Source organism: Xiphophorus maculatus, chromosome 14 (assembly GCF_002775205.1).
Source record: "Xiphophorus maculatus strain JP 163 A chromosome 14, X_maculatus-5.0-male, whole genome shotgun sequence".
Classification (NCBI taxonomy): Eukaryota; Metazoa; Chordata; class Actinopteri; order Cyprinodontiformes; family Poeciliidae; genus Xiphophorus; species Xiphophorus maculatus.
Genome location: NC_036456.1, coordinates 14033008 through 14059579, shown reverse-complemented (window position 1 = coordinate 14059579; position 26572 = coordinate 14033008). Strand labels below are relative to the sequence as shown.

Below are 26572 nucleotides of genomic sequence, written 5' to 3'. Positions count from 1 at the left end.
TTCTATGATTTATTTATTGAAGCGCTCTTGTGAGGCTGGCTGGTATGAAAATTGTGTCCCGTCACCGAGCAAGCTTCAACCAATAGAATCTCGTCAAACACCTAAAATCCACAATCTCTAAATCAATAGGTATGTCACCATTAACAGACCCTTTGTGCATAGTGATTGGTACGTGGTTATCTGTCATACAGTTACAGAGAAATGCCCACACCTCCAAATTGCGCATAGGCTGGTTGCTTTATAGGTGGAAGAAAGGTGTGAGTGAAATAAAAGCACTTTACGATCGATATGTATTTACTCACTGTCAAATAGTAACTCTGGCATCAAGTTTAGTGAAAAGCAGGAGGAAGAAGTGTGGCCTGTGGCTTGCAGGATTTATAATATAATAGCATAAAAGTCTCAGCACAAAACATTAAAAAATGAAGTAGGTCTTCCAAAGAACTGCTATGACAAGCTTACAGTGACAGACAGTTTTAAAGTGTTACATGCACTGTTCTTTGTGACTTTTTATGTTTTATGAACGGGTGACGGTGGTACACATTACAAGTTTGTCCTGTAATGTGTGGGTAGCCAATTCAAATCCCCACCTGACCAGTTCAAACACCCGCTCTGTCTGTCTCAGTCGTGCCATTGGGAAAGACCTCTTCAACTGCCTTGCCTGTTGAAGCCAAGGCAGTTGCCTTGCTGGTGGTGATCAGACGACCCGATGGTGGCGGTAAATATCAGCCTCGCTTCTGTCACACTGTCTCAGAGCAGCTGTGGCTACAATGTAGCAGCTCACCACCATCAAAGTGTGACTGAGAACACATCCGGGAGAAGAAAATCAGCGTTGTATTAGAACAAAGAACAAAGAATCGCGATTGTCTCAATGCTGAAATTAGGTTTGCCGTCATCCGCTGACGTGTGAACAGTTGTTGAGTTCCTGAGGATTTTGGGGGATGCCTTATCTTGTTGTGATGGGGGCCTAACATACTATGCTGGAAATTAAAACTGTAAAGTGAGGTTCCCTAGACATAAGAACTAGAAAGTATTTTCTGACATCTAACGCTGATGTCTCCCATAGCATTTATGACACACATCAAACCCCAGCAGTTGATGGAACCAATTCCAAGGTTACAGTCAATCACTAGCATGTTGTGATGAAACTGAAACCCTTGGAGGCAGAAAAAAAAACACACAACCCCAGCAGTATATGAAGCCAGACCCATTTTTCCTGGATCAAGAGGTATTAAAACTATAAAACACATCTGTTAGAGGCTGATTAAAGGTCACAAGAATCAAACAGTGACTGAATGAGGTGGGAAAAAGAAATCAAACAAATATTGATCTAAGGCTAGCTTCCACATAAGTAAAGTGATGGGATTTGTTTCAAGTTCATTCATGAAAAGGACACTTATTTCATTTGCCTAAGAGTGAACATGCTCTGCAGCAGATTTTAAATGTCAGAGCAGAACACATGCAGAAAGGCACTTTAGAAAGAATGTTTTTAAATCAAGTTCTTCCATAATAGATTTACTATTTCCCCCACTTTGGCTGACACATTCTGGCAGGTCATCGATTGAGATGTTTCACCGTGGAAACCAAATAGACAGAGATTGAGGTACTTACCCTAATGAGACCTCTGTTCCTGCTGTGCTCTTTTGTGAGACCATATTGAATGGGCACAGGGTATACATGTACCTGCAGAGGAAATAGAAAGAAAATGTGCCTACTAAATTAGATGGTACAGATGGTCCTACTTTTATGTCAGATAACTTTTCTTTTCACTCAGAATTCGCTCGGCTGATTTCCTCTATTTTGAGACCTTGATGAAAATAAAATTTGCTGGCATTTGCGGATATTACTGGCAGATTGTAGCCCGCCACAGATGTTCAGCATGAGTAAAAATGCCAGCTAATATGCATCATAATACAAGAACACAGTTTCTCTCTGCTGGAGTTGGATGCACATCTGATTATCATCAGAAATGCTTGGTATAAATATTAAAGCCCTTCTATCAAGGAATATGTTTCAGTATTAATAATACATTAAACACACATGCAGCATGCAGTAGTGTCAAAACCAAACATAATTATCATCAAACTCCAATCTCCACCATCTTTGCTCAGTTTGAAAGTCTTCAGCAAATTTTTGTCTAGTCTTTCCTGCAAAAACATTAAGGGTTTTTGTCAATTCTTAATGTCAAGTAAGATTTCTAAGTCAACTCAAATCAGAATGAGCAGATCGAAGCAAGACCTTAAACTGCTGTGGCAAAGGCCCATCATACATACAAATCAAGTACTGGTGCTAGACTTATGCTGGTCGCAAGTGAAGAATCAAAAAGCTCCTGGATGAATGATGTCCGATCTGTATGTATGTAATGTCCATTTCTTTAACAGCCTGCAAATGATGAGTAAATCGCTGGCATTGGTTGGGTAATCTTTGACTGAACAGTGAGGGTACATTCTGTGCTTCTCTTGGCTGAGATCTCTGGAGTTATCTCAAACTCCTCCAAATGAGCAACTCAGTCAGAGAGAAACCTCTGGAAGTTCACGCAAAACTTTCAGTAACTTTAAGGAGTGCTTTGCGAAATATTGGGCTGCTACATACACATAGCATCTTAAATGCTCTGTTGTTCACAAAAGCACCCCCCCCCCCCCACACACACACACACCCACGCCCACATGCACACTTCCCAACCCTGACTCCTAAAGTTGACACAATTGAGCATAGTGTTAGAGTTTACATCTATTCTCCTAAATATCTGGCACCAGCTATGAGTCAGCCAGGTGCTACAGCTTTGACAACTGAGACAGAATTAAGACACTAAACTTCAGTTCATTATCTATCAACAGACAACAGAAAAAACAGCAACAAGTCACAAAACTGTGGAGAGTTTAAGTCCCACAAATACATTAGCCAAAATGAATAAAGATGCACTCTGTAGCCAGCTGCTAAAGTTGAAGGGCTGAATCAGAATATAAAAGGTTGCCATTATGTGCACAGAGAACACTGATGTTGCTAATCTTATAGTAAGGTTTTTTTATGTTTTCAGGAACTGTAAGTGTCAATGCACTTCAGCTATGTTTCGTGTGTGGGTGTACTATGGGCTTGTCCTGGATTAACAGTAGCTAAAAGAGCAGATGCTCCCACTTCATCTAGATTACTGGGTGAAGAGGTAGCGGGTCAAATGATGATAAGAGTCCTGGGTCCTGTCTTATCTCCAGCTCACTTTGCAGGCGTTCTTTTAGATTTAAGTCAGAGGACTAAGAAGGTCATGGGAGAAAATAGAGTTTGTGTTTATTTTTTCTGTTCAGGGACCCATTTTAAGATGCCATGCAGTCTTACAAAGTCCCGAGGGTATTTAAAGGGGAGAATGCCCCAGAGCATCACAGATCCTCTACCATGCTAAAAACATGAAATCATTTTCCAAACGTCCATCCTTTGTTTATACTTGGATTCACTATCTTTCAGCGATAGTGAAAGAGAAATGTCACTATCATTCAACCAAAGCTCACAGTTCCCAGTAGATATTAGAAGACGCCATGTTTACATTTGTGATGGCAGGAGAAATAAGGGGCTCCCCTTGAATTAATGTTATTAAGCTAGAGGTTGGATCTGTTTTTTTTCAGTTTGAGCATATACTCAACCATCTTTGTTTATAGTATCAACAAAAGTGGTTTTGGAGAGGCCTAGTCCAAGTCCGGAATTTAAACCAATTAAGATGCAGTAGTGTGACCTTGAACAGGTCGTTCATGCTCGACAATCTAAACTAAGAGGTTGTATTGATCAGTATTTACTTAGTTTCTGTTATTATAACACAGATAAATAAAGAACTAATGAAGCTGGATGAAATATGAATCTTATTTTAAAATTTGACAACAAATACATGTTATACATCCACACACCTTGTCTTTATATGGTTTCTTAGCAAACAGTATTGTGAAAAGTGTTTTTAAAAAGTCTTGGTATTATTATATAGCACATATATTTTCTATTTACTGCTACTTAAATTCAATATTGTCAGGTTGTCTGATGCTGTGGAAAACCAACACTGATAAGACCTGCAAAACATCAGACAAAAAAAACTGTGTGTAAACAAGATTTTTTTTCTTTTCTCAGTGGCTAACCAGTGAGACAAAGAAAGAGTGGCATGGAGCTACCAATTATCCCACCACCCACAGCTCTTCCACTTGGGCAAAGACAAATCTATGGGAGTTAACACTTTGCTGAAGCCATCACTAATGTAGTTGGTGGTAAGGTACACCAAGTACATTACCACTCAATCCAGTAGCAAACTGATCAAAGACCTTGGTGGAGACGCTGACAGGGTGAAAGGCAGCTGGGCTTTTTTTATTGACACTTGAACCATTATACAAACTTCCATGAAAGAACAACAGGATGCCAGAGGGAAAGAGAAAGAGAGAGAATGAGGGAGGAAGGTAAAGAGCATAAATATATACGGGTTTTGAAGTGTGAGAGGGATCAGCAGGATTACCTTACCATAGCAATGGTAATGGTAATGTTACCTTGCCTCATGTTATTATCCATGTGTATATACTGTATATTGTTCTTTGGCTTTGTTATTTTTGTGATATCCCCTGTTTGTCCTGCTGTTTTACTAACTGCTCAAATTCTGTAGGTTTTCTCATTATTTACATTAAAAGATTCATACAATGATCCTACCAAGTTCTGGTCTGCTCTTTTGTTCCTACTTTAAAACCATCAAACACAACACAGATGGATTAACATAGCTACTACTCAAACATTACTGAAATGATCCAGTCATTACTTTAGTTAATCTCATGAAGATGTTCTTTCTGCACTAATGAAGATTCACTCACCTCAACATGGAGGACGCTTAAAACTGAAAGTAAAACCGACAGCTTGACTTGTTTCTGATTAGTTTGGTTAATAACAGATCGGAAATGCCGTCCCGATAGAGTTTCAATAACTCCCAGCATCCTATTTTCACTTGATATTTGCTTTATTGTTCTGCACCAATGTCACTTGATCCATTAAGTTTATAAGGCAGGTGGTTCAGCAACAATAAACCTCCTCATTTGAGCCCTACAACATATGGTGCCTGGTGATTGTGGGTAGCGGAAGAGGGGGCAATGAAAAAAGCAGTTTAACAGCTCCCAGAAGGGAGTTCCCCTATATAACTGAAACTCCTTCTCACCCTTTCTGTCAGGCTCACTCCTACCCTTAAGGTAAGAGATCCATTCCTGTCTACTTCTAATGACAAGCCTTCAATGCACAAAAAAAGAGGATCTTAGTGAGGGGATGCAATGAAATCTGACCTAGGATCCTCAAATGCCTGACTCTATGAAGGGAGGGGAACTAATAAAAGTTTTGCAAGGATGAAATGGGGAAAAAAAGCCAGAAAATATAAGAAATGTCAATGTGAACATGCAGACCGAGGTGCACGTTGAGTAGCTGTCCGCTGGCGAGACGGACCCTTCTGCCATCTGTGTCAGATAAAAGGGACATTGCAGAAAGGTCAACATGCACATTTACACAAACTGTCCCCAGCTAGCCTTAGCAGAAAGCAAAGCATGGCACAAAGGGGATAAATATCAGCAAAGATGGACGGGTGGGTGACAAAGGCTTTGAGGAGAATAGACTGACAGCAGTGGGGAAAAAAATAAGAGTGAGGAGCAGCTAGTAGAACAAAGACAGAGGGAAGGGCGAGACTGAAGGATAAAAAGAAATAAAAGTGCGCAAAAGGGAGTGGGAGGGAATCCGAGTGATGCTGTGCGTATGAATCACCAACTGCACAGACTGAAAATATGACAGATGATTAGATGCAACAAGAGGGACACTGGGTGGAGGATACAAAGGATATTAAAGACAGAAAGGCGAGGGGATGAAACGCAGTGGGTCACTTATTAAATCTTTGGTAATAATCAGGAGCGTCAGATCAGAAACGACAACAGTGATCTTTTCATTCAAGTGCTGAACTCCACATCGCGTCTCCTTCCATCCCCCAATGTTTGATTTGGCGCTGTTTGACAATGCAGCTCTGACACTTGCCATAATAGGTTGCAACCACTGTGTCAATCTTTGGTAGGTGTGTTCGGGCTGACAGTACACAGCCAGAGAATAAATATCTTAGATGCAACCTCCAAGGCCCTCGGGCAATATTTCATACCTCAGTGAGTTGGACATCCAGCTGAAGTCCCCTACAGAACTGCTGAGATCTAAGATTTTCCAAAGTAAAACAGGTTTTCTAGCTCAGTTCTTACAAGTTTAAGCAGAATAAAAAGACAAAAGATTATGTAAGACTTTACATTTATATGAACGTGTTAAAGTCTTAAAGACCACAACATCCTGTGAGTATAAATTTAAGTTTAAATCAAGAGCGCAAATAAGACATTACACAGAAAAAAAACATTTTGCTTTTACTTCACTGCACTTAAAATCAGCACAGATCCCAGTATTACAATATATAGTGTAGTGAAAAAAATACCCAAATTTGTCCTGTTTCAAATTTGCTCCGTTTTTGCTTTTTTTTCCATTGCTTCATAAAATATTGTCTTATTACTCCAATTGTGTCATTACATAACATTCTGTTCAAGGGTAAACTTTAGCAACCTTCATGCAGGAAACAAAAGACAAAAACTGTCACATTAAATCCAAATCTATACAATACAATGTTCATAGCTAGTCAACAAAAACTAAGAATGTCAAATTGAAAGTGAGTAGCTGCTTCTGAGTGGTCACCATCACTTAAAGACAAGCTTGAAACAAACTTTTCAATTTTTTTGTCAAGTCATTGTGTAACTCCAGCCAAAATAACAGCAGAGGCATTCTGCTTATAAAGCGGACATTTAGTCAAATCAGTTTTTATCACCATAAAGCAATCCACTTATTACATGTTGAGCTTGAATAAACATTATGTACTACATTAGCAAAAGTATTAGGTCACTTGGCTTTATACACAAACTTTAATGACAGTCCATATTTTAATTTAATATGGTGTTTACCCACCCTTTGCAGCTATCGCAGTTTTAATTCATCTAGGAAAACTTTTTATGGGAGTTTTTAACCATAGTTCAATATGGTCAGACTCAGACATTGGCTGAGAAGGCCTGGTTTGGAGCCTCTGGTCTAATTTATCCCCAACACTGAGGTCAGTCTAGGCCAGTCAAGTTCTTTCACATCAAACATGCTCATCTTTACAGTCCATGTTTTGTGCACAAGTGTGTTTTCATGTTGGAACAGGAGGGTGGCACCCCCAAACTGTTCCAACGGAATAAGGTGGATAAAATTCTTCAAAACACATTTACTGATCCATTAAGAGTTCTCCTCACAGGACTTCAGGACCTGAGCCCAACTACTAAAAAACTGTTCCACATCATGATCCCCCTCTGCACAAAATGTTACACTTGGCTCAGTGCAGTCAGGCAAATGCAAATCATCTGACAACTGCCAAACCATGACTTGTCCGTTGGATTTACTTCTTCAGAGGCCGGATTTTTCACTCAGGAAAACACGTCATCATTTTTATAATGTCAAGTGGTGACATGTTCTCGGGAGATGACTAATAATTAAGTAGCAAGAAGATTTTATGACTAGACTTATTACAGAGGTGGCATCCTATCACGGTAGCAGGTAGGAGATTCGCTGACACACTCTACATCCATAGCTGATTGACTTTACATATCCATGGATATGGTTAATGATTTGAAGATGAAGAAATAATAAGTAAATGTTTATATATGTCTAAATATATGCTATGAGCTCCTTTTCCATCAACACTCTTTGTTTATTGTTTTTTTGTTGATGTTGGATAAACAAGCAAAATATGTGAAGGGGTGCTTCTTTGTAACACAGATTATGTTAAAACAATTTATAAAGTGAGGTCAAAGAAAATAATAAAAGCAACAACATGCAAAAGGCCAGGCAGAATACAAATATTACGATGATTTGATGAATATGCTAATTACCACAAACACACACACTGTGTGTGTTTGAGTTTGACACATGTGATTTAATAAGACTTTATCTCACAAAAAATTATAAATGAAAGATAATTGGTAAAATTTGTGGTTGTGAAATTAATAACAAACGTGATTTTCTTTTCTCTTTGAGCTCAGAGCAAATTCTTGTTAAACGAGTTCCTGCTCAGGATGATCATCAACAAATAAAAATGGACAGATTTCATATTTTTCAAAACGTTGCACCCCATCACTTTAATCATGGTTGTTAAACTAATTTTTGTTTTGGGCCAAATCAAGATCATATATGCTCTTAAAGAGTCGGTTGTGTCAGGATGTATTGATAACTTGTTCACAAAGTGCTAAAATATCAATGAATTCTTAAAATTAAATAGTATTATTGAACATCTTTTCAGGCCTTCCAAGAAATTGTGATTTTTTGTGTGATTTATTAGCAATAAAAATCAAAGTGCTTGTGGTACTAATTTGGAAATATTTGCGCTTATTTATTACGGTAAATATGACTTTTTATTACTCACTGTATAGATCACGGACTATAATCTGACATCAATTAAAGCTGAGGCAGCTGTTTAGTAGAAGTAAGAATGTTTTTGACCATTTTTGAGCAAAATCTGCAATAAACTCCCAATTATGTATTAGCACTAAAAAGTGCGAGGATTTGTTGATTTTGTGTGAATTTCCACAATAATTCTCAAGAAACTGGAGAGACTGATTGATATAATTTGGCAGGAAACAGATAAAAACTGCATTGATTTGATTGAAAACATAATATTTAAGCACACGTAGGGTTACGTCTAGAATCTAAAGCTAAGGCGGGCCGGATTTGGCCCACGGACCTTGAGTTTGACACATGTGATTTAAATGAAAGAGCTCTGGGTTTATAACTTGCAGGGAATATAGGTGTTCTTTTCCAAAACTGACAAGAAATTATTTCTCTAATTTTTAAGATTGTGAGAATGTACTAATATCTGGTCATTTTTGACTTCGTGTCTCTTTCGGCACTTTGAACAGGATCTAAACCCCCGTCAGCCTCTGTAGGCTGTAGCAGGTATAGCTAATTGCCTTATATAAGACAAGCAACAATTGACATCGCCATATATTCCAAATGCTATACAGAAGGTGTGAACAAATTTTCACTCATCTGCGCGTCTATTAACAACTAAAATGTTGCTCACATATTGTTTCAAGGAGCAAATCATTTGTAATCCACTCAACATATCAGTACTTTTCTCTTTAACCGGAAAAAGTGTTGTTCCACTGAAATAATTTTAACAACCCATTGAGAAAATATAAAAAGGAATGAAACTTCCATTGATGCAGAAGTTTACAGTCACTAAAAGTCTTGAACCTCACAATTTTGACACAAACCTGTTCCTAGATTTTACCAGGGCTACAAAAGGGAAGAAAAAAAAAAACTTTCTGTACGTAGTCTTTCTCCATTCTAGAGAAAGAAGAAGAAAAAAAAGGAGAAAAACGGCAATTAAGCACTTCTGCCAGTAGACTGCTATGTGGCAGCGTAGGTGGAGTTCACTCTAGGTGATGCTGAAAACATCAACAATGGCTTCAGGTAACTGCTCAGACACGTACCACAGGTCAAAGGTGATGTGGCAGCAGAAAATGATGCAATTAACGGTTTATCAGCAAAAACTTGGTGAAATCAACACTTCATTTAGCTAGCTTGAACAACCTTCATTTATACATAAAGTAAACCGCAAAGTGACATGCATTTACCAGGTAATAATGCAGTGGCAACATAAAAGGAGATGTTGAGTTTTTAAGAGTTTTATTAAGGTGGAAAGGAAAATCTCTAGTATCTCCAGGAAAATGATAGTATCACTGCAAGGCTCATACCAACTACAACAGCATGAAATCTGTTCCCAGCGTTAAAATTCCTTAAAAAGACAATGAAAAGCTGATTTTGCCTTCCACTTAGACAACTTTGTAAATGCCATTAAAAGTCTGAATCCAATGTCTTTGCTTAGGCTGAATTTGGGCAGCATGTATGGCTAAAAAGGTCCAATTTGAAGTTTGCTTTTCATCTGTAGACTATTCAAGTCTACACATGAACAATGACTATTCAGCTTAAAAAAAACAAACAAACATGTAAAAGCTGCTTATGGACATTCAATATATTATATTGGTCGTACTGCCTCTGTTTCATCTACTCCAAGACAAAACTGAGAATCATTTCAACAGAGTGTGTAAAAAATCTCTAGGTATGAAAAGACCATTGTTTTCCTTCTTGAGGTGAGGTTTTGTTGGTTCTTGTTTGTTTGTTTCAATGGGTTGAATATTCTGTTCCCATTGATAATTTTTAACTAATTTCATTTCCACCCATTCATCCATCCGTCCATCTGTGTTACCAACAATACTCTTCTTCCTCATGGGTCTCCTCCCTACGGGACCGGCACCGAAAGCCTCTAAAAACAGGCGTTCCACACTCATCAAGACAAGTTGCCAGAACCACTCCTACTGACTCCTTTGTGCAAAAACTAACTAAGAACTAATCTTGTTCTCTTGGAAGGTAGATGGAGCAATAAATCTAAAGTACTGCATTTTGGCTCAGCTCCTTTCTCACCACAGCAGGCTAAAACACTTTAGCATAGATGGAAACCTGAGAGACTCATCTCTTAAGCCATAAGGTTCCCAACCAGGAAAAAGGTGAACTATAACTCATTAGGGAGTCAGTCTCTGCCTCAAGTATATTGTGTAGTTTGAGACAGGAGTTAGGAAACAAGCAGTTGTAAATCTTCAAGTCAGGAAGCCTGTTGACTGTTTAAATAGGTGCTTAGACTCAAAGCGATGACACCAGAAGACTTCAATAAGACTGAGCTTCCACTGTTGTTTACTTGCCTGCTCCTGCTTAACGTTTTTATGTTTTTAATATAACAGAACATGGATAGAAAAAGGCCAGTGTTAGAGCTGCGTGTTCATATTCGCTGTTTATCATATAAAACTATAAACTGTGTATGTTTTTCATATATTCAACTCCAGAAGAAATTAAGAGACCATTGAAAACCTCGTGGTTATTCCAACAAATATTGATTCCTGAACTCTTCCTGAGTTAAAACATTAGTATTGTAGTTTCTAAAATGAGTATGAACTTGTTTTATTTGCATTATTTGAGGTCTGAAAGCACTGCGTCTTTTTCATTATTTTGACTATTTCTCATTTTCTGCAAATAAATAAAAAATGTTGCTTTGAACTTTGGAGACATTTCAGTATTTCATAGAATAAAATAACAATGTTAATTTTACTCAAACATATCCCTATAAAAAGCAAAATCAGAGAAACTGATCATTTTAAGTGGTCTGTTGATTTATTCCAGAGCTTACTCTCCTTCTGTGTATATATATATATATATATATATATATATATATATATATATATATATATATATATATATATATATATACACAGCTCATCTTCATATAAGATTCTTGTATTTATTTTCCTGTAAGTCAGATTTTAACCTACAGAATGACGTAGATTTAGAGTTCTTATTAATACACAATTTATTTATTTACACAGGAACCAAAAAAAACTGTGAAGGACTTGTTTTTTACTCTGCCAATGAAACCTTAATAAGAAGGTGTGGAGCAAGTTATCTCAAAATAATAATTTCACTTTTGCTCCTCAAAGGTGTAAAAATGGTTCTTAATGCTAAAATGTGTTGGGAAATCTAACTCAACATAACTTGAGGTGATAATTAGAATTCCCACACTAAAAGTGAAAATAAGAGCTAAGCCAATGATTAGATGTCTCGACAGAGCAACTGAGAAACCTCCATTGTCACGACACAACAGCTCTTTCAAATTCAAGTTTTTATTCTGAACAAAGAGGACTAAGAGGCAGGCTATAGTCTTTATTTTACCCACCAAGGATTATGACATAAATGTATAAAAATAAAAACAGATGGAGATTTTCCAAAATGTCAAACTACTGATTCAATAAATTATCACAAGCTTGACCAAACTGAATTTCCTGAAGTCATCTTCTGCTTTTCACAACTATCACCTTCTTATTTTATATTGTCAGTTGGAACAATTCACAATAATTTTGCTAGATGTTATGTTAGCTTATAGTTCTATATTTTGTTGTTAAAATAAAAACAATGTAAGATTTTTTTAGTCATTGATAAAATTTCCTTTTTACCGCAGAGATGGCCAACAGAACTTTCTTAAAACATAACACAAATAGTTTTCTAAACAATAATATCAAAAAAATATCTGTTTAACTGGTAAAATTGATGTGTTTGGTAAAATTGATTTTGACTGGAATCACCACAGATCGCTTTAAAATCCCTGAGTAGGGTTATGATTTGGGAAGTGTCCAAGCTACTGCTTTGAGACAGATTTTTATAGGATTTCCTCTAGAAATGTTTTGATAACTCTCCCCCTTAAGGACTCATCTTTAATCTGGGGACTCGCTCCCTCTTGTGATCTAAGTAGCTACTGGGCACCAATGCCTGAGTTTGGTGAACGCTTGTTAAATATGTCAAAAGTTGTAAAAAAAAAAAAAATGCTGTACATACTCTTTAAAGGTTATGCCATATGAGTAAAGTTTAAAGCGCATGCTTCTTCCTAATGTGGTGTCAAACTGCCAATTTACATATTTTCATACAAACTGGTTTTACCAAATATTAGCATGCAGAAGGGAAATACTTTTTTTATTGGTTTAAGTCAAAGTTAAAGACCGTCGTTGAAAAATCTTCAATTCAAAGCTCCACATCTGCTGCGACTGCATTTCACCAGTCTGTAAATGTCTGTTGATTGATTGTGTGCGTAAAGCCTCTGATTCAGTTAACAAAATTCACTCTGTACAGTCTGTGCTGTTCTTAATGTTGCTGCAACTACTTTGTTTTTACCCAACACTAGGTCCTGTGGATGCTACACAGCACACAAAACTAAATACTTAAAAAGAGTAAAGTTACTTTAAAATACAGCATGTCAAATCTAGTCATATTTAACAAATGTAACATAGCTTTGTGATTTTAGCCATTTTAACTGGAACTAATGCAGAGGTGTCCTAATTAATTTCTCATCAAAATTGGCAGCTTTTGAAAATGTGTTTTACTGTAATTTTTAACAGGTCTTTACTTCAGTCTTGAAACTAGAAATTCTCTGTTGTCAGAATCAATATTAGTTGTCCAGATGTCAAAATATGCATACAAGTTTTACAAAGGCTGCTTTAATTTTTCACTAGACTGTACTGTGATCACTACTTGCTGCCATAGAGTAGAAGAAAAGGTGATTTATTTTCATTTCCTGTTTCTGTGACATTTATCTGTTAAAAAAGTGAGCAATCTCCAACATTTGACTCATTTCTTTTTGGCTTCACTATACCTGTAGTGACTTAAACTCCGAGTTTGGTATCAAACATTCAACATTATAGTTTCGCTGCCACATCCCAAATACATGTACTTTTAAACTCACTGGATGAGTAAAACAAAATGATTTTGTGCAGCAGCTCCGACATAAAACGACAGTTCACAGGGTTGGACATAATACTCTGATGACAACTCGTCTTATATTTGAGAAGAACTGTGTTTTCTACAGCTCCATTTTTATCGACTGACATTTTAAACGTGATCTGTTTTCAACTGGAGCACTTAGTCTTGTTTTCTGTTTTTTCCGTGTTGAACATCTCACTAACACATCTACCTTTCTCTGAGGCTGAGGGGTTCAGCTGTGCCTTCTCTCCCCTAAATATCACCATCAATTATCTGTGTTTTGGTGAGCTAGATCAGTGAGAAAAGTCCATTAAAATAATTTGCTCCATTTCTCTCCGTTGTCGCTATGTCCAAATTCATGTTAACTGGGTCAAATGCACTAAGGTTAAAGGCTCAGGGGAACAAGGTTTGTAGATCAGAACCATTACAGCCAATTAACTTTTTGTTGCTTTCAACATTTGAACATTGATTCTGGCGTGGACACGTTTCATAGAATGGCTGAACAATTTTCACATTTTTCAGTCTGGGCATTATTTACAGATATAATAACATCTAATTCAAATGCTAATTATGTCTTTATTGAATCTAAACAAATATGCTCATTTGCAAATTTAGAATCAAAGATTGTGTAATTAAAATAGCTTTTTTTGTTTGTTCCACACAAAAATAATTGCAGTAAGCACAACAGGTTTCAAAATTAATTCAAACTCAAGATTTTTTAAACTGCGAATAAATCTTCCAGGCTTGACATAAGTATGCATTATAGGACTGATGGTAAAGGACAAATGTCATCATATGTTGAAGATAGAGAGATTTTATTTCCAAGAAACCACTTTGCAGTGTCTCATTTTAAAGGATCACCTGAAAAAAACAACTATTTAGATGACAATAGCACTTTCACTGGAGTTCTTACAGTTGCTGAATTGGATCACATTAGACTTGATTAGATAAAATAAACTCGGCTGATCTCTCTGGGAGGTCTAAGTTGCCACAGCAGGAGCCACAAATGAGAAGCAGCGTGAAAATAAATATGAGATAAACATCGTTTTGTAGACGGATGATAATTTTCATACACCGAGGCATTTTGTTCTCCTTCTCCTCTGGGAAAAAGACAACAAAGACTTTTTACCTTGATTGATTTTTACCTGAAGCTCAACTCTTAAATTCTTTTCATGATTTTACTGTCAAGTTTTTCGAATAATGTTGCAGTTCAAATGCACTTGATTCAGTTAATGCCGTTACTGGCAGTCACTAACTTTTGGAAAAGTTAGCGCATGTTGTAATAGGGAGTCTTTACAGAAATCTACTAACGATTATGTATACAGCAATTTTCAATAAATTAGATGATTATAGAAAGGTTTAGTTATGTCAGTAAATAAATTCTTTCCGTAAAGCATATCATTTAGACACATACAGTATATACAGGTGAATATGACAATGTTCTGCTTACAGAAAATGAAAACATTTCTTTGCATGATTTTACCATCTGAAACAAAATGTAATATGATTGCTGGAACAATGGGCTGCGAATGATTAACTAACAGATTGCAGCTGTTAGGGGAGAGCAGAAGGCAGACTGAGGAAGAGACACAAATCTAGCCATGACAAAATCCATCTAAAATACACAAAATAAATAATAAAGATCAAAATAACTAAGAATGAACTGAACTAAAGTAACACACAAACAAAACTGATTTAATCAAAACAAAAATAACAAAGGCAAACCCAGAAACAAAACACAAAACAACTCAAGAACTTCTTGAATGTAAATTTCAGTTAAATAATCTATCTGGTCAATTTTTTATCTTATTTAGTCACCAGCAAACTACTTGTTTTGTGCCCCGAAAGAAATAGGTGGAATGTTGAAAGGATTAAAGTATTTAATGACTAAATACCATACAACAAACAAACAAAAATAAGACATACTAGTTGTCTTTTGTTCCTTTCCCCTGGTTTCTCTTAGCGAAATTATGCTCAGTAATTTCTAATAAAAGTATATAATTGCAGCCCATCAGACCTGACAAAGAAATTTCCTCAAGACAAACATACTACCACAGACCTTGCAATGAGATACCAGCAAAACAAATCAACTGATGCAGCGTATCTGTAGCCCAGATGTGCTTTGATGGCCACAGAATCCAACCTGATGCTGACCATTCGCTTGGTTTGTGGTCAAAGTTAATTCACAAGACTGAGAATGCCACTGAAATGGCTTTCCTGTTATATTTTGTTGGATTTTAGTGGAGAAAGATATTTTACAAAAGGTATCTGGTGTGAAACAGAGAGCATTTCAGCAACCTGTCTCCTGGGCAAAGGCATTCATCACTGTGATGCGACATTGAAACTGTGCTACAGCTCTTGCTGAGTCATACTTTACCTTCAGTGTGTTACTATTTTGGAGTTCAATGAGCACAATTGAGTTGTTCACATATACCATTTACGCAACAGCTCCCATAAAACTCAAAACCAACTTTTATAGGCTTTTAAGTCAGAAAGTTGTATAGTCTGGTATTTTGTATGTTAGGTCTATCAGAAAATGTGTTACAAAATGACTTCTCCTCTTTCTCTTCTCATCCTAGACTATTTTAAGTGCAGAACTGACTATTTGTTGGATTGTATAAATAAAATTTGAAGACAAAAACTGGCATTTAAATGTATTCTTCTCCCAAACCTAAGTGATGCGTAGGAGAACTATACACAGCCCCGGCAGCCTAGCACCTCCTTCTCATTCTGGTCACCAACTTGGTCACACGCTGCTGTGAGATGGCATCCCATTCATCCCATACATATCAACTCATCCACACCCTGAAACCCGAAGCTGTGTTTGGCAAAGGTGGCACTTGCTCCTTAGGTAAAGTTTATATGATAAGGAACATCTTATCTGGATGCACTAACAAATTCACCCAACTAAGATACACTTGGCCAGTTTCTCAGGTATTCTCTGCTATTCCCTAAAGCAATGACAGCGCTGCAGATAGGAACCAGGCAAGTTCTTTTAGCTCTATTTCAAATTATCTAGATTAACAAAGATCATTTTAAGATCCGCTTAAGCTTCCTTGTCCTAGTTTTGATCGCAGCCCCAGCTTTGGAATATCAATTGTTCAGGCATCGATATTATATAATAACTGTTAAGATAAAGATAACTGGAAGGTGTCACAAGTCTAAGCCCAATTAGTTCATCAACCGCGGAAAATCTTAGAAATGATAAGAACTTGAATGTATAGGAAGAGTCAAAGTTTGGCAACTCCAACAGTGATGACAGTAACATTTTGTCAAGCACAAGTTAACTGACTCACAGTTCTACAGGGTTACAGCTAAAGTTTTCACGCCATTAGATGCCCACCCCCGCTGCGGACTGGGTGGAATCTTATGTGGGTTCAGCTGGCTACAGGAAGTGAACAGCATCCTGACAGACAAAAGCTGGACTGAATCACAATTGTGAGAGGGAGGCAGTGATTCAGCAGGAAAATATGCTGTCTGTGCTCCTCAGCAGGGTTTCTGGGAAACATTAAGAGGGCCGCTGTTTCCAAACCCGATTACCGCCTCTTCTTTCAGCTTTGTTTTTGTTCCCAGAACAAAGGGAAACATCATTACTCCATATCTCCAAAACATCCCTCTAAGTTACCCGCTAACTTAATTTTCTTATTTCTTTTCGAGGGAAGGCAGCACAGTTCATTTGCATGCCTTTTGTGATGTAAAACAAAACTGTCTGAATTATGTAGTTAAAGCAAAAAGTACAACTATAATCTCTGACAGCATGTGAAATTTTTAAAGCTAACTTTCCATCATGTCTGCTTTTGAAAATTGATTAAGCGCGACCAAGTAGAAAAGATATAGATAGCACAAGGAGGTCCTCCTCTGAGGAAACAACTTGCATTATTATTAGCTGCATCAGAACCAATTATTTGAACAACATTCTAATTATGGTTAAGCAAAACACCTGTTTGTCCCCTTAAAGGGTGTCAAATCAAAATCAAATCAAATTTTATTTGTATAGCACATTTCAGCAGCAAGGCATTTCAAAGTGCTTTACATCATTGCAAACACAGAAACACAATGCAAGATAGAATCAACAATCAAAACACAGCATAAAGTCAAGTTCCATCAATAAATTTGTAATTGATTACATTTCAAATACAATTCTAAACAGGAGGGTTTTTAGTCGAGATTTAAAAGAAGTCAGTGTTTCAGCTGTTAGGCAATTGCACTGTCACTGAACTGGCTGCACTTGTACATAAATAGAAACTGAACTTAATTTTTCCTGTCAGGTTAAATGGGATGAAAAATAAAGCAACTTTAATTTGTGAACATAAATTTATCAGTAACAGTTTACAGACCTTGCTCTACCCCTTTGGTACTGTGTTTCATCTCTCTATTAGCACAAACATTTTTAAATATTCCGTCCTTGACGAACAGTACTTACAATGCCTTCGGTAAGATACCAGAGTGGTGAAGAAAATGCTTTGTTGGGCCTGTATCTGTGGTCAAAATTAAATTAAATTAAATTAAAGAAAGCAAAAGCTGCAGGAGGGTACTGAGATGGTAGTATGTCTGGTGCTTGCTTTAATGCTTGGGAACACACAAAGCCTTGAAAAAAGTGTTACATTTAGCAATAAATATTTCTTCTTTGTTTATATTTAGCCAGACATATACGTGTAAAAATGCCAAAGCACCATTTGTCCTATGTACTGTACACAAACTGTTGAAATGGAGATGTTCATAACAGCACACACACCTGCCTAACAGTGACTGTGCTGTCATGTTTGACGTGGGATGATGTTTGAGAAGCCAATGATAATAGCCAGAAAAAAAAACAAAAGAACGTCCCTTTACTTAGAGAAACATATAGTCTTCACACATGTAAGTAAAGGAAAATGACAGACTGAAGGAAATTAATTAGCTGCATGTTGACAGTGTGAAAGTGCAATTGCCTAACAGTAAGAAGGTCCTGGGTTCAAATCCTGGCCTGGTTTCTTTCTACATCGGCGGCCTGCTGCGTCGGCCCAGTCCAAGGCATTGGGAGCTTTTCCTTCTAAAGAAACACACATGAAATTCTGACCAATCACACAGGAGTTTTGCATGGAAATGTTGGTAAAAAGTTATACAGGATGTTGTGACAAGGAGTGGACGACAAGAGGGTGAAAACAAAACGATGTGATTTTCATCACGCCACTGCGACAACAAGAACCGATTTAGGCACTTTAGCCCCTGAGAAGGACCAAAACAGAAAACTCTGTAACGAGTTTGCATTTTGAGAGGACAGTGAAAAGTTTCTCACTGAAACCATTTATTCATGAACACAGACACATTTGCAGTGCAACCAGGAATTTACACGATAATACGTTTCAGTAAATTGCAGTTCCAAAGAGAGAATCTATATTCAGCCAAAATCTGACTTCACAAGTCAGAAAAAAAAAGATATCAATATTAAACATTATTATCTATGAGAAAAACACAGTGGAGTTAACGTATCTCAACCCAATGCACATCACAAGACTCATCTTTAGATTTAGATGAAGAAAAGAGTTTTTAACCATCAGTTTATTTTATGGTGGAATGAAGTAGGAGCAAGTGTGAACTGCATTCCCAGTGGTTTATTACTCATGAGAAGGATATATCCATGATACGAAAGGAAGTAGAAAGAAACTTCTGCTGCTTCCAATTTCAGTGATCATTGTACATGTAGGCAGAATGGCAGCACACATGCTATCCTTAACATAAGCAGTCAGTTATTTTATATAAGAAAACTAAAAACATACGTACACATGAAAAGAGGTTGTTGGATATTGCCTCAATGGTCCATTTTTACTCGGTTTCAGACTTGTTTTCATCAGGGAACACAAATAAATACAAGATGTGAGCAAAGCAAGATTAAAGGGGAGTATTGGGCTTGTAATACGACAAAGAAGATTTACTTCTAAAGCAACTAAGGCACCAAGGCACTTCAAATTCAGGCCATTGCATCTTAAACATCCTAATGTTTAAGATGCATGACTGCATCTTGAACATTGTAAAGGTTTCATACAATCTACTGTAGGTACTAGGAATCTGCATATATATTTATTTTCCTAACAGATCTTCAACCTGTTTTGTATTCTCATGTTGATAATTAGTGAACAGGCTACTAATAGTTGCTAGTTTTTATTAAATGTTAGATTTATTCTGAGGTCTGAGAACCATGGCTTTAGTTGTAAAGGAACGTTGAGATCCTGTCCAATCACCTGGGCTGCCTCGATGTAAGTCGCCTCATTCCTATTAACAGCGGCAGGAACAACATTTTTCATAATTTATGTTAATCATAATAACTCCTATTTATTACCCTTAAAAGAAGTATGACCCAAATTTTCTTCCCATGACTTTAAATGTAAACTAAGCCTCTAAAGCTAAAAACATAAACTTTATTGTTTAGCTCGTTTAACTTTAATTTCTGTCATTTAATTGATCTTAAACAACCAAAAGCTATTTATAGAGCCTTACAGTCCAGTCACGGCTGCTTTTCAGTATTTGTGGTTTGCTGTTACAGAATCTTCTCAGTAGATCTACAGTATATGGCTTCGTATTTCCAGGTTTCTCTGAGCGAACACATTAAGGACTCATGCTCCTATTTGAGAGCAGTCCCTCCCGGCTGTGTCTGGAAGAACCTGGTGCTCTTAAGGCCATGTGATGTTCTGCAGACAGTTGGAAGTGTCACTTGTGCTCCGTTATCCTTCTCTCTTCTCTGTCGAAGCTGAGTCGCAGTGGCAGGCGTGACTCACAGAAGTGCTGTACTTTCTTATGACATGAGAGCAGAGGCTGAGTCAATCTGACCTGACAGTCTTGCATAAATCACAGCCCTTTCGATTTAAGTTGCTTTGAGGAGTGTCAACAGATCCACAGGAGGAATATTAGACTCTACTGTAGGTGGGGGAACTCTGAGTACTCATTATGGGGTGGACTCCCTTCACGCTGTGCCAGGCTGTGTCGCCTGAATTGTCCCTTTCATTTCCAATTCCCTGGCAGAAACTTGAGTTTTTAAGTCCTAGCTTGTGATAAAGGATTGTCACCACTCTGACGAGCATCGTGGATAAAATGAAATTATTTTGTGTAATTTTACTTTTTTCTGAGGAGGTGAAATTTAAACCCTTAAATGTGCTTATAGGATAAAACAAAAGGCAACTGAAGCCTGCGGTGCTTAGAAGTAAGTAATAAAGGCTATTAAATAATGCACCAACCCAGAGTTGACATTGAGCATTTCTTCATCTTGTTTATGGTCTTTTGAGAAACTGATAAGAAAGCAATGTGGAAAATGCCAGTACGCTGCAGCTAGCGCCGGATCCTGCCGTTAATCATCTCATTTGAAAATGCTCAACAATAAACGGCTGTTTCTTTCTCTCCGTTCTCGCTCCTTTTTAAAAAGTTAGAATATTTTAAACCATAACAAAAAATAAAATGTCTAAGACCCACCTGGAAGAAGTTACATGGAACAACTCATAAACCCTTGAAGTTTTTCATCCTTATTTTACAACACAAACTCAAACTTCAGTGTACTTTACTGGGACCTCATGTGATATATTAACAAAAAATAGTACACAGTTATGGAGTGGAGGATGACGAAAACAATTTTCATAAATTTCTTACAAAAGCTCAACAAAGTGTGGTGATTTTTTTATTTCTTTTTTACTGGAATAGCCCTTAATAAATAATCAATCCATCAGTCAGTAAGAGAACATTTAAGGTGCATATGCAAACCTACAAAGTCACAGCCATCCACATAAACTGAAAGGCCAGGGACTTTCAATGTCAATTTCATCTATGCACCACTTTATAGCAACAAAGGCTGCACCAAAGTGCTTGACAGCAAGCAATATAGATAACAAAGAGTAGATAACTAACTATTGAACGTCTATAAAATACATAAAAACATAAGTTCAAGAATAAAAATGGCTTATTCTTATTAACTAGGGTTAAAAGCCAGTGACTGAAAGTGGGTCTTGAAGAGTTTCTTGAAATAAATGATGCTCTGAACAAATCTACTGTGGATAGGCAGGTTGTTCCAGAGGATAAAAGGACGCTAAAATAAATACACAAAGACCTTTGCTTTTTAATATGGATCTGGGAACCGCAAGGAGAATTTGGTTGTTTCCTTTTAGGGTTCTTGATGGAGTGTGGATTTGTATAAGGTGCTGGAAATATCACCATGAAACACTGACAGCAAAAGCTTGAAATCAATCCTGTATTAGGCAAGAAGCCAATGAGACCATTAATGAGAGAATTAATCAGAGAAGCAGCCAGGAGGCTCATGGTAACTGGAGGAGCTGCAGAGATCCACAGTATAAGTGTCAGAATCTGTTGATTGGACAGTAGGATACCCATCAAATCTAGCCTTTATGAAAGAGTAACAAAAAATTATAATAATTAAATACTAACTGTCTCGATAAGACGTTATAGAAATAAAGTCAGGATTTGGTCTCCTCTGATTTGAGACCAAAATGTAACTTTCTTACTTTTGTGCAAAATGCTGCCTGTAAAACAAACCTGCCAATGGATCTGAAAAACTTGAGCCTTGAGCCACAGCTACAGTGGCATCGCTTTGATTATATGTTGGAATAACCTAGTCAAAGTTCAGATTTACATTCAATTGAGTATGTGTGGCAAAGCTTTGACAATTGCTGTCAACAGAGGCTCACTGAGGTTGAGCTGCTTTTCAATAAAAAAATTGCAATGTATACATTTTTTTCCCCATGTCACAGTTACACGGTAATTTAGTACATAAATAAAACATTGATGGTTGTGGTTGAATAATGACAAACATGTGAAAACATTCATTGCAAGGCAAAAGTAAATATCCTCAAATAAAACACATACAGAAAGATGCAAGAATAAACTGGCGTTCCCCATTCATTAAAATAATGTACCGTAATTAGCAATAAGAAAAATACAATAATCACATCTGACACGGTTTAACATCAATAATGATCAAAGAAACTTGAAACTGGAACTTTGTTCTATTTTTCTATTCTGCTGCTCTTTGGTACAGGAGGAAGAGCAAACCCAAAGCTTTCTGTAGCTTTGGGTTTGAGTGTCTGTCAATGTCATTTCTTCTTAAGATCACAGTTCAAGGCAAACAGCAAGGACACAGGGGAGACAAGAGGAGAACTGGTACATCGCTGAGAGTGTGCTGGTAGGTCAAGAAACCCTCCATAAACTTGATATTGGTGTTTATTGTGCTCCTTATATAAAGGCAGAAAAAAATCACAGGGCGTCTGATGCCAGCAGGCCAGTAGAAAAGAGAAGTGGGAAGAGGAAAGCGGCATGTTTCTCTAAATCGCATGACCAAAAGGTCCAACTAAGGCAACACAAGTAGACAATACAACACTGACTGAACATTAAACTCAAAATCCATCACTGCCTTATTAATGTTCCAAAATATTTTACGGCACAACCCAATGTTTTTTTTCTAGGAACCTCAACAAAAACTCAGGTCAGCTGACTTGTAAGATTCTCCAGGTTTGGACCATGATCTGTAAACAGTTTGTATTGACAAGCTCATCTAGATTTGTGTTTGCTCTCCAACCTGTTACCTTTATATATTTTGAAGCTGGAGTTTTACAAACTTCGGCATAGTCTGGAGGATTCCAATGTTCTTCAATGTCTGTTCATTACATGCATTTGCTAACAAAGCTTAATATAGGGAGTCTCCACAATGATCCACATTTTCAAAAGTAGAATTCCAAAATGTTCCAATATTAGATACCTGGACGTCTAAGACATTTTCCAGATACATTTTAAAGTATAAATACATACCGGTAAGTTTGGAGCTAAAAATAATTTATATTAGACTTTTCTACAGTGGTAAGGCCAGTAGATAGCCTGATGATCGTCTTCCTGTGCAATTTTGTTTGATTCTTATTTCACTTCAGTGCTCCGTCTGGGGTTTTTTCTCCCTGAAGTGGATTCCTCTGGTAGAATTTCAGTTGGGCCAATCAGCGAACAGAAGGAGAAATTGTGAACGGCGACGTCAATTTTCTGCTCTGCTAGCATTTCAGTTTGCCGGTAGTTTTAGCAATGATAGTGGTGGAAGTGAACAAAGCCATTCAGTGTTGGTCACGCTTTCTGGTAAGCGTCATAGTAGCAAACTGGCATTATAAACATCGCGGCCAGATGTTGGAGATTTTCTGACATTTAAAACTTCGATAGAGTTTCCTCCTCCAGGACACCATCGTTTCTCAATATCCAATAGTCCAGACTGTCTGTACGAATCAAATAGCATAGAAAAATGGGCTGGTTTTTACCAGGCTAGCTTAATGATGGAACCCAAAAGAAACAGACACTGGGTGGATGGATGTTCCATACAAAGCAAACATTTTCGGTCCTTATCTCTGTTCTTGGGGGTACAGCCAATTAGTGTCAAGGGAAATAAATGTTGCTCCTGGACCAGATGCTTTGTAAACGCCAGTTAATAGCATGTCGAGTAGCATTGTGCTTAGATATTTCAGCTTCCCAAAATACAATCATTTTGCATATATTTTAGCTAAAGACTATATGTCTTATAATCTTAAAACAGGGCTTGAAGAAGAGTTGTATTATTTATCAATAAATAGAACTACGCTGACTTCAAACTAAAGAAATGGGTTCTTCATCAACTGAAAAAGTAATCCCTCTTGTACATTTCAAGTACAGGATGAGTCCCAATTTTAATAAATGGGTGTTAATCCCACCACTCTTTTTTTCCCAGTAGTTGGATGTATATTTACTTACTGTTGTGTTTTTACAGCTAATTTGGCAGAAACAGCCATTTCAAAACAGCCACATTTTTGAACCTACCACATTTTTATTACTGTCTATATTAAAAAACATTCAGACAGACCCATTTTATGCTCATAGGTAAGAACTGCACCCTTGCTTTTCAGATTCTACCCTCTAAAATGACAAACTGAGCAAACGAATCACTTTGGCGTATCGGTGCACGGGGAAGCCACAGATGCCTGGAACATGTATTTGCTGTGCAGACAGCATAGTGCAGATCCCAGATAATTTTCTTTTTAAACTGCAACCACCCACAGGCTTCTAAAACTCCAGCTGGCAAGCAATCCTGAGGAGAACAGATTCTACCCCAGCAGGGGCCACAGGGATGCAGCGGGAGAGAGTAAAAGAAGCTCATTCTGTTGATTAAATTTAGTTGATTTAGCTGCTTGCCTTCTCTGGGGTGACTTGGAGCTTGGAGATTATCAACCTTTAAATGGGGAGGTCTTTATTGAGATGCTTCCCTTTTGTTACAGACGGCTTTTTATTTCTTACAGCTGCACAAAATAAGATAGCTTTCAGCCTCTGGTTGTCATGCTGATTCTCTGATACTTCTTTCAAACCCGCTCACATCTCAGTCCAGTGAGCTGCATGCCAACTTGCAAAGAGGATGAGGTCCAAGCTAGACTTATTTGGGAGGGACCCAAGAGTCATCAGCATTACCATAAATAAGAGGATTCTAATATTATGTTAAAAAAAAGAAAAGAGGAAAAAAAGAAGAAGAAACCATCAATAGAAAATTTGCAAATGTTGTAATTTATTCCATTCTGGAATAAATGACAGTGACTACCTGTCATTGCAATTCATCATCTGTTGTTCCACCAGGCTGACTGTCAAGCCAAAAGATTGGTGCTTCAATTCTGTTTTTCGAACGTCACTTTGTAAAAAGTTACTATCTTATGTTATAATCTTTCCATCTTCATCTTGATTGCAACTGGAACCAAGTAAGTCTAAGTGGGTCAAAAGCAAAAGGAAACCTCTACTGACCCACGAGTACAACCTGTAAGTAAGGCGCACTTTAGCTAATGATTTTTATTTTAGTACTCATAAACACACTGATTCACTGGATCCATAGATATTTCCATCTTAGCTTCATATTTTCAATTAAATCTGAGCCCTGTCCACTGTAGCGACACAGGCCTTTTCTCTCTTCTGTCCACTTCAGGCACACTCCTGGTCAGCTGGCTGAAAGAAAGGTACTACTATTTTCTGTTCTTACACTAAATTCAGGTAATGAAAAACCTAAACCAGACTTTGTGCAGAAACTAAATAAGTCCATTTAGCATATTTCTCATGCTATTTTAAAGCTGCAAATAACAAGATGAACCTTTATTAAGTAGCCAGAGCGGCTACTAAAACAGATCAGTCTGAACACAGACCGACGATAGTCCCAACAATGATCTATGAAGAAGTTCTAGTTGTTTAACTGTACATGTGATAAATAAAGCATTTTGAATCTTGAAGTTACTCAGAGTTGTTGAGCTGGAATTTTTAATAGTTTAATGCCTTTTGATGATTTCCATTCTTAAAACATAGTCATCAAATTAGTTTCAAGCAACTTCTCCCAATATGTTTATCTTCTTAGTCATAAGTGCTTTGTGAGGTTATCACACAGAAACCTTACCTTTTTCTTTTGTAAAGGGCCTTGAGACAACTTTTGTTGCAAATTGGTGGTATATAAACAAACTGAATTGAACTGAATTTCATATTTTATATGCAACCTCTTATTCAAAAATATTGTCAGCACTGAAGTCGAGCCACAGATAAAAACCCCTAGTGATAAAAGATAGTCTGTACTTACTCATACACTTTCAGCTTGTAGCACTGGCCGTTCAGAAACAAATACTCCCAATCTGTCCCATAGTCTATTTCCAGCTTCTTCTGTAGATCACTGTGAAAACAAAATCACAAAGTGCATCACTTTTTCCCTTTACTTACATTTCAACTATGAATGTATATTTTTAAACACATTTAAGCAGGGCTGTTTAAGGAAGCCATGCATTTGGGAGATATGTTTAACAGTAAGCCCAAAGCCAATTTGTGAAATTCTTTTAGTAGCAAAAATGCACAGCACAACAAAGAATGTTTAAAGGTTGCTTTAAAAACTGTTGGGCGCCTTTGAATTGTGCTGGCGGAGAGGCTTTATTTCTCTTTCCTGTTTTAGTAACTGATTTCTTGCCTAGTGTTTGATGAGATAGTCTCATCAAACACTATGAGGCTACCTCATTATCCCATTTCTATGCATTGTCTTCTAGTATTTTAGCCGCTGAGGACTGCTCTTCTTCACTAATGGCAGATAAGGAAAGTGAGCCGTATCTCTAACGGTGCATAAGCCCTCATTTAAATATTCATAACACGTACATGTGAACGGGGTTAACAAATGTCTAAGGAAGGT

At 37.2% G+C, this 26572-nt stretch overlaps 1 protein-coding gene across 1 annotated transcript in view; it reads right to left on the bottom strand.

The window, feature by feature from the left end:
- The window catches only part of LOC106700117 (glucosidase 2 subunit beta-like), a 172095-nt gene that overhangs the window by 26661 nt on the left and 118862 nt on the right, over positions 1–26572 (bottom strand). Inside the window, exons 12-13 of the mRNA XM_023345949.1 lie at positions 25979–26068; positions 1609–1680 (exon numbers count right to left, since the gene is read on the bottom strand). Of these exons, the coding sequence (XP_023201717.1) occupies positions 1609–1680; positions 25979–26068 (162 nt within the window). The remainder of the gene's footprint in view (positions 1–1608; positions 1681–25978; positions 26069–26572) is intronic.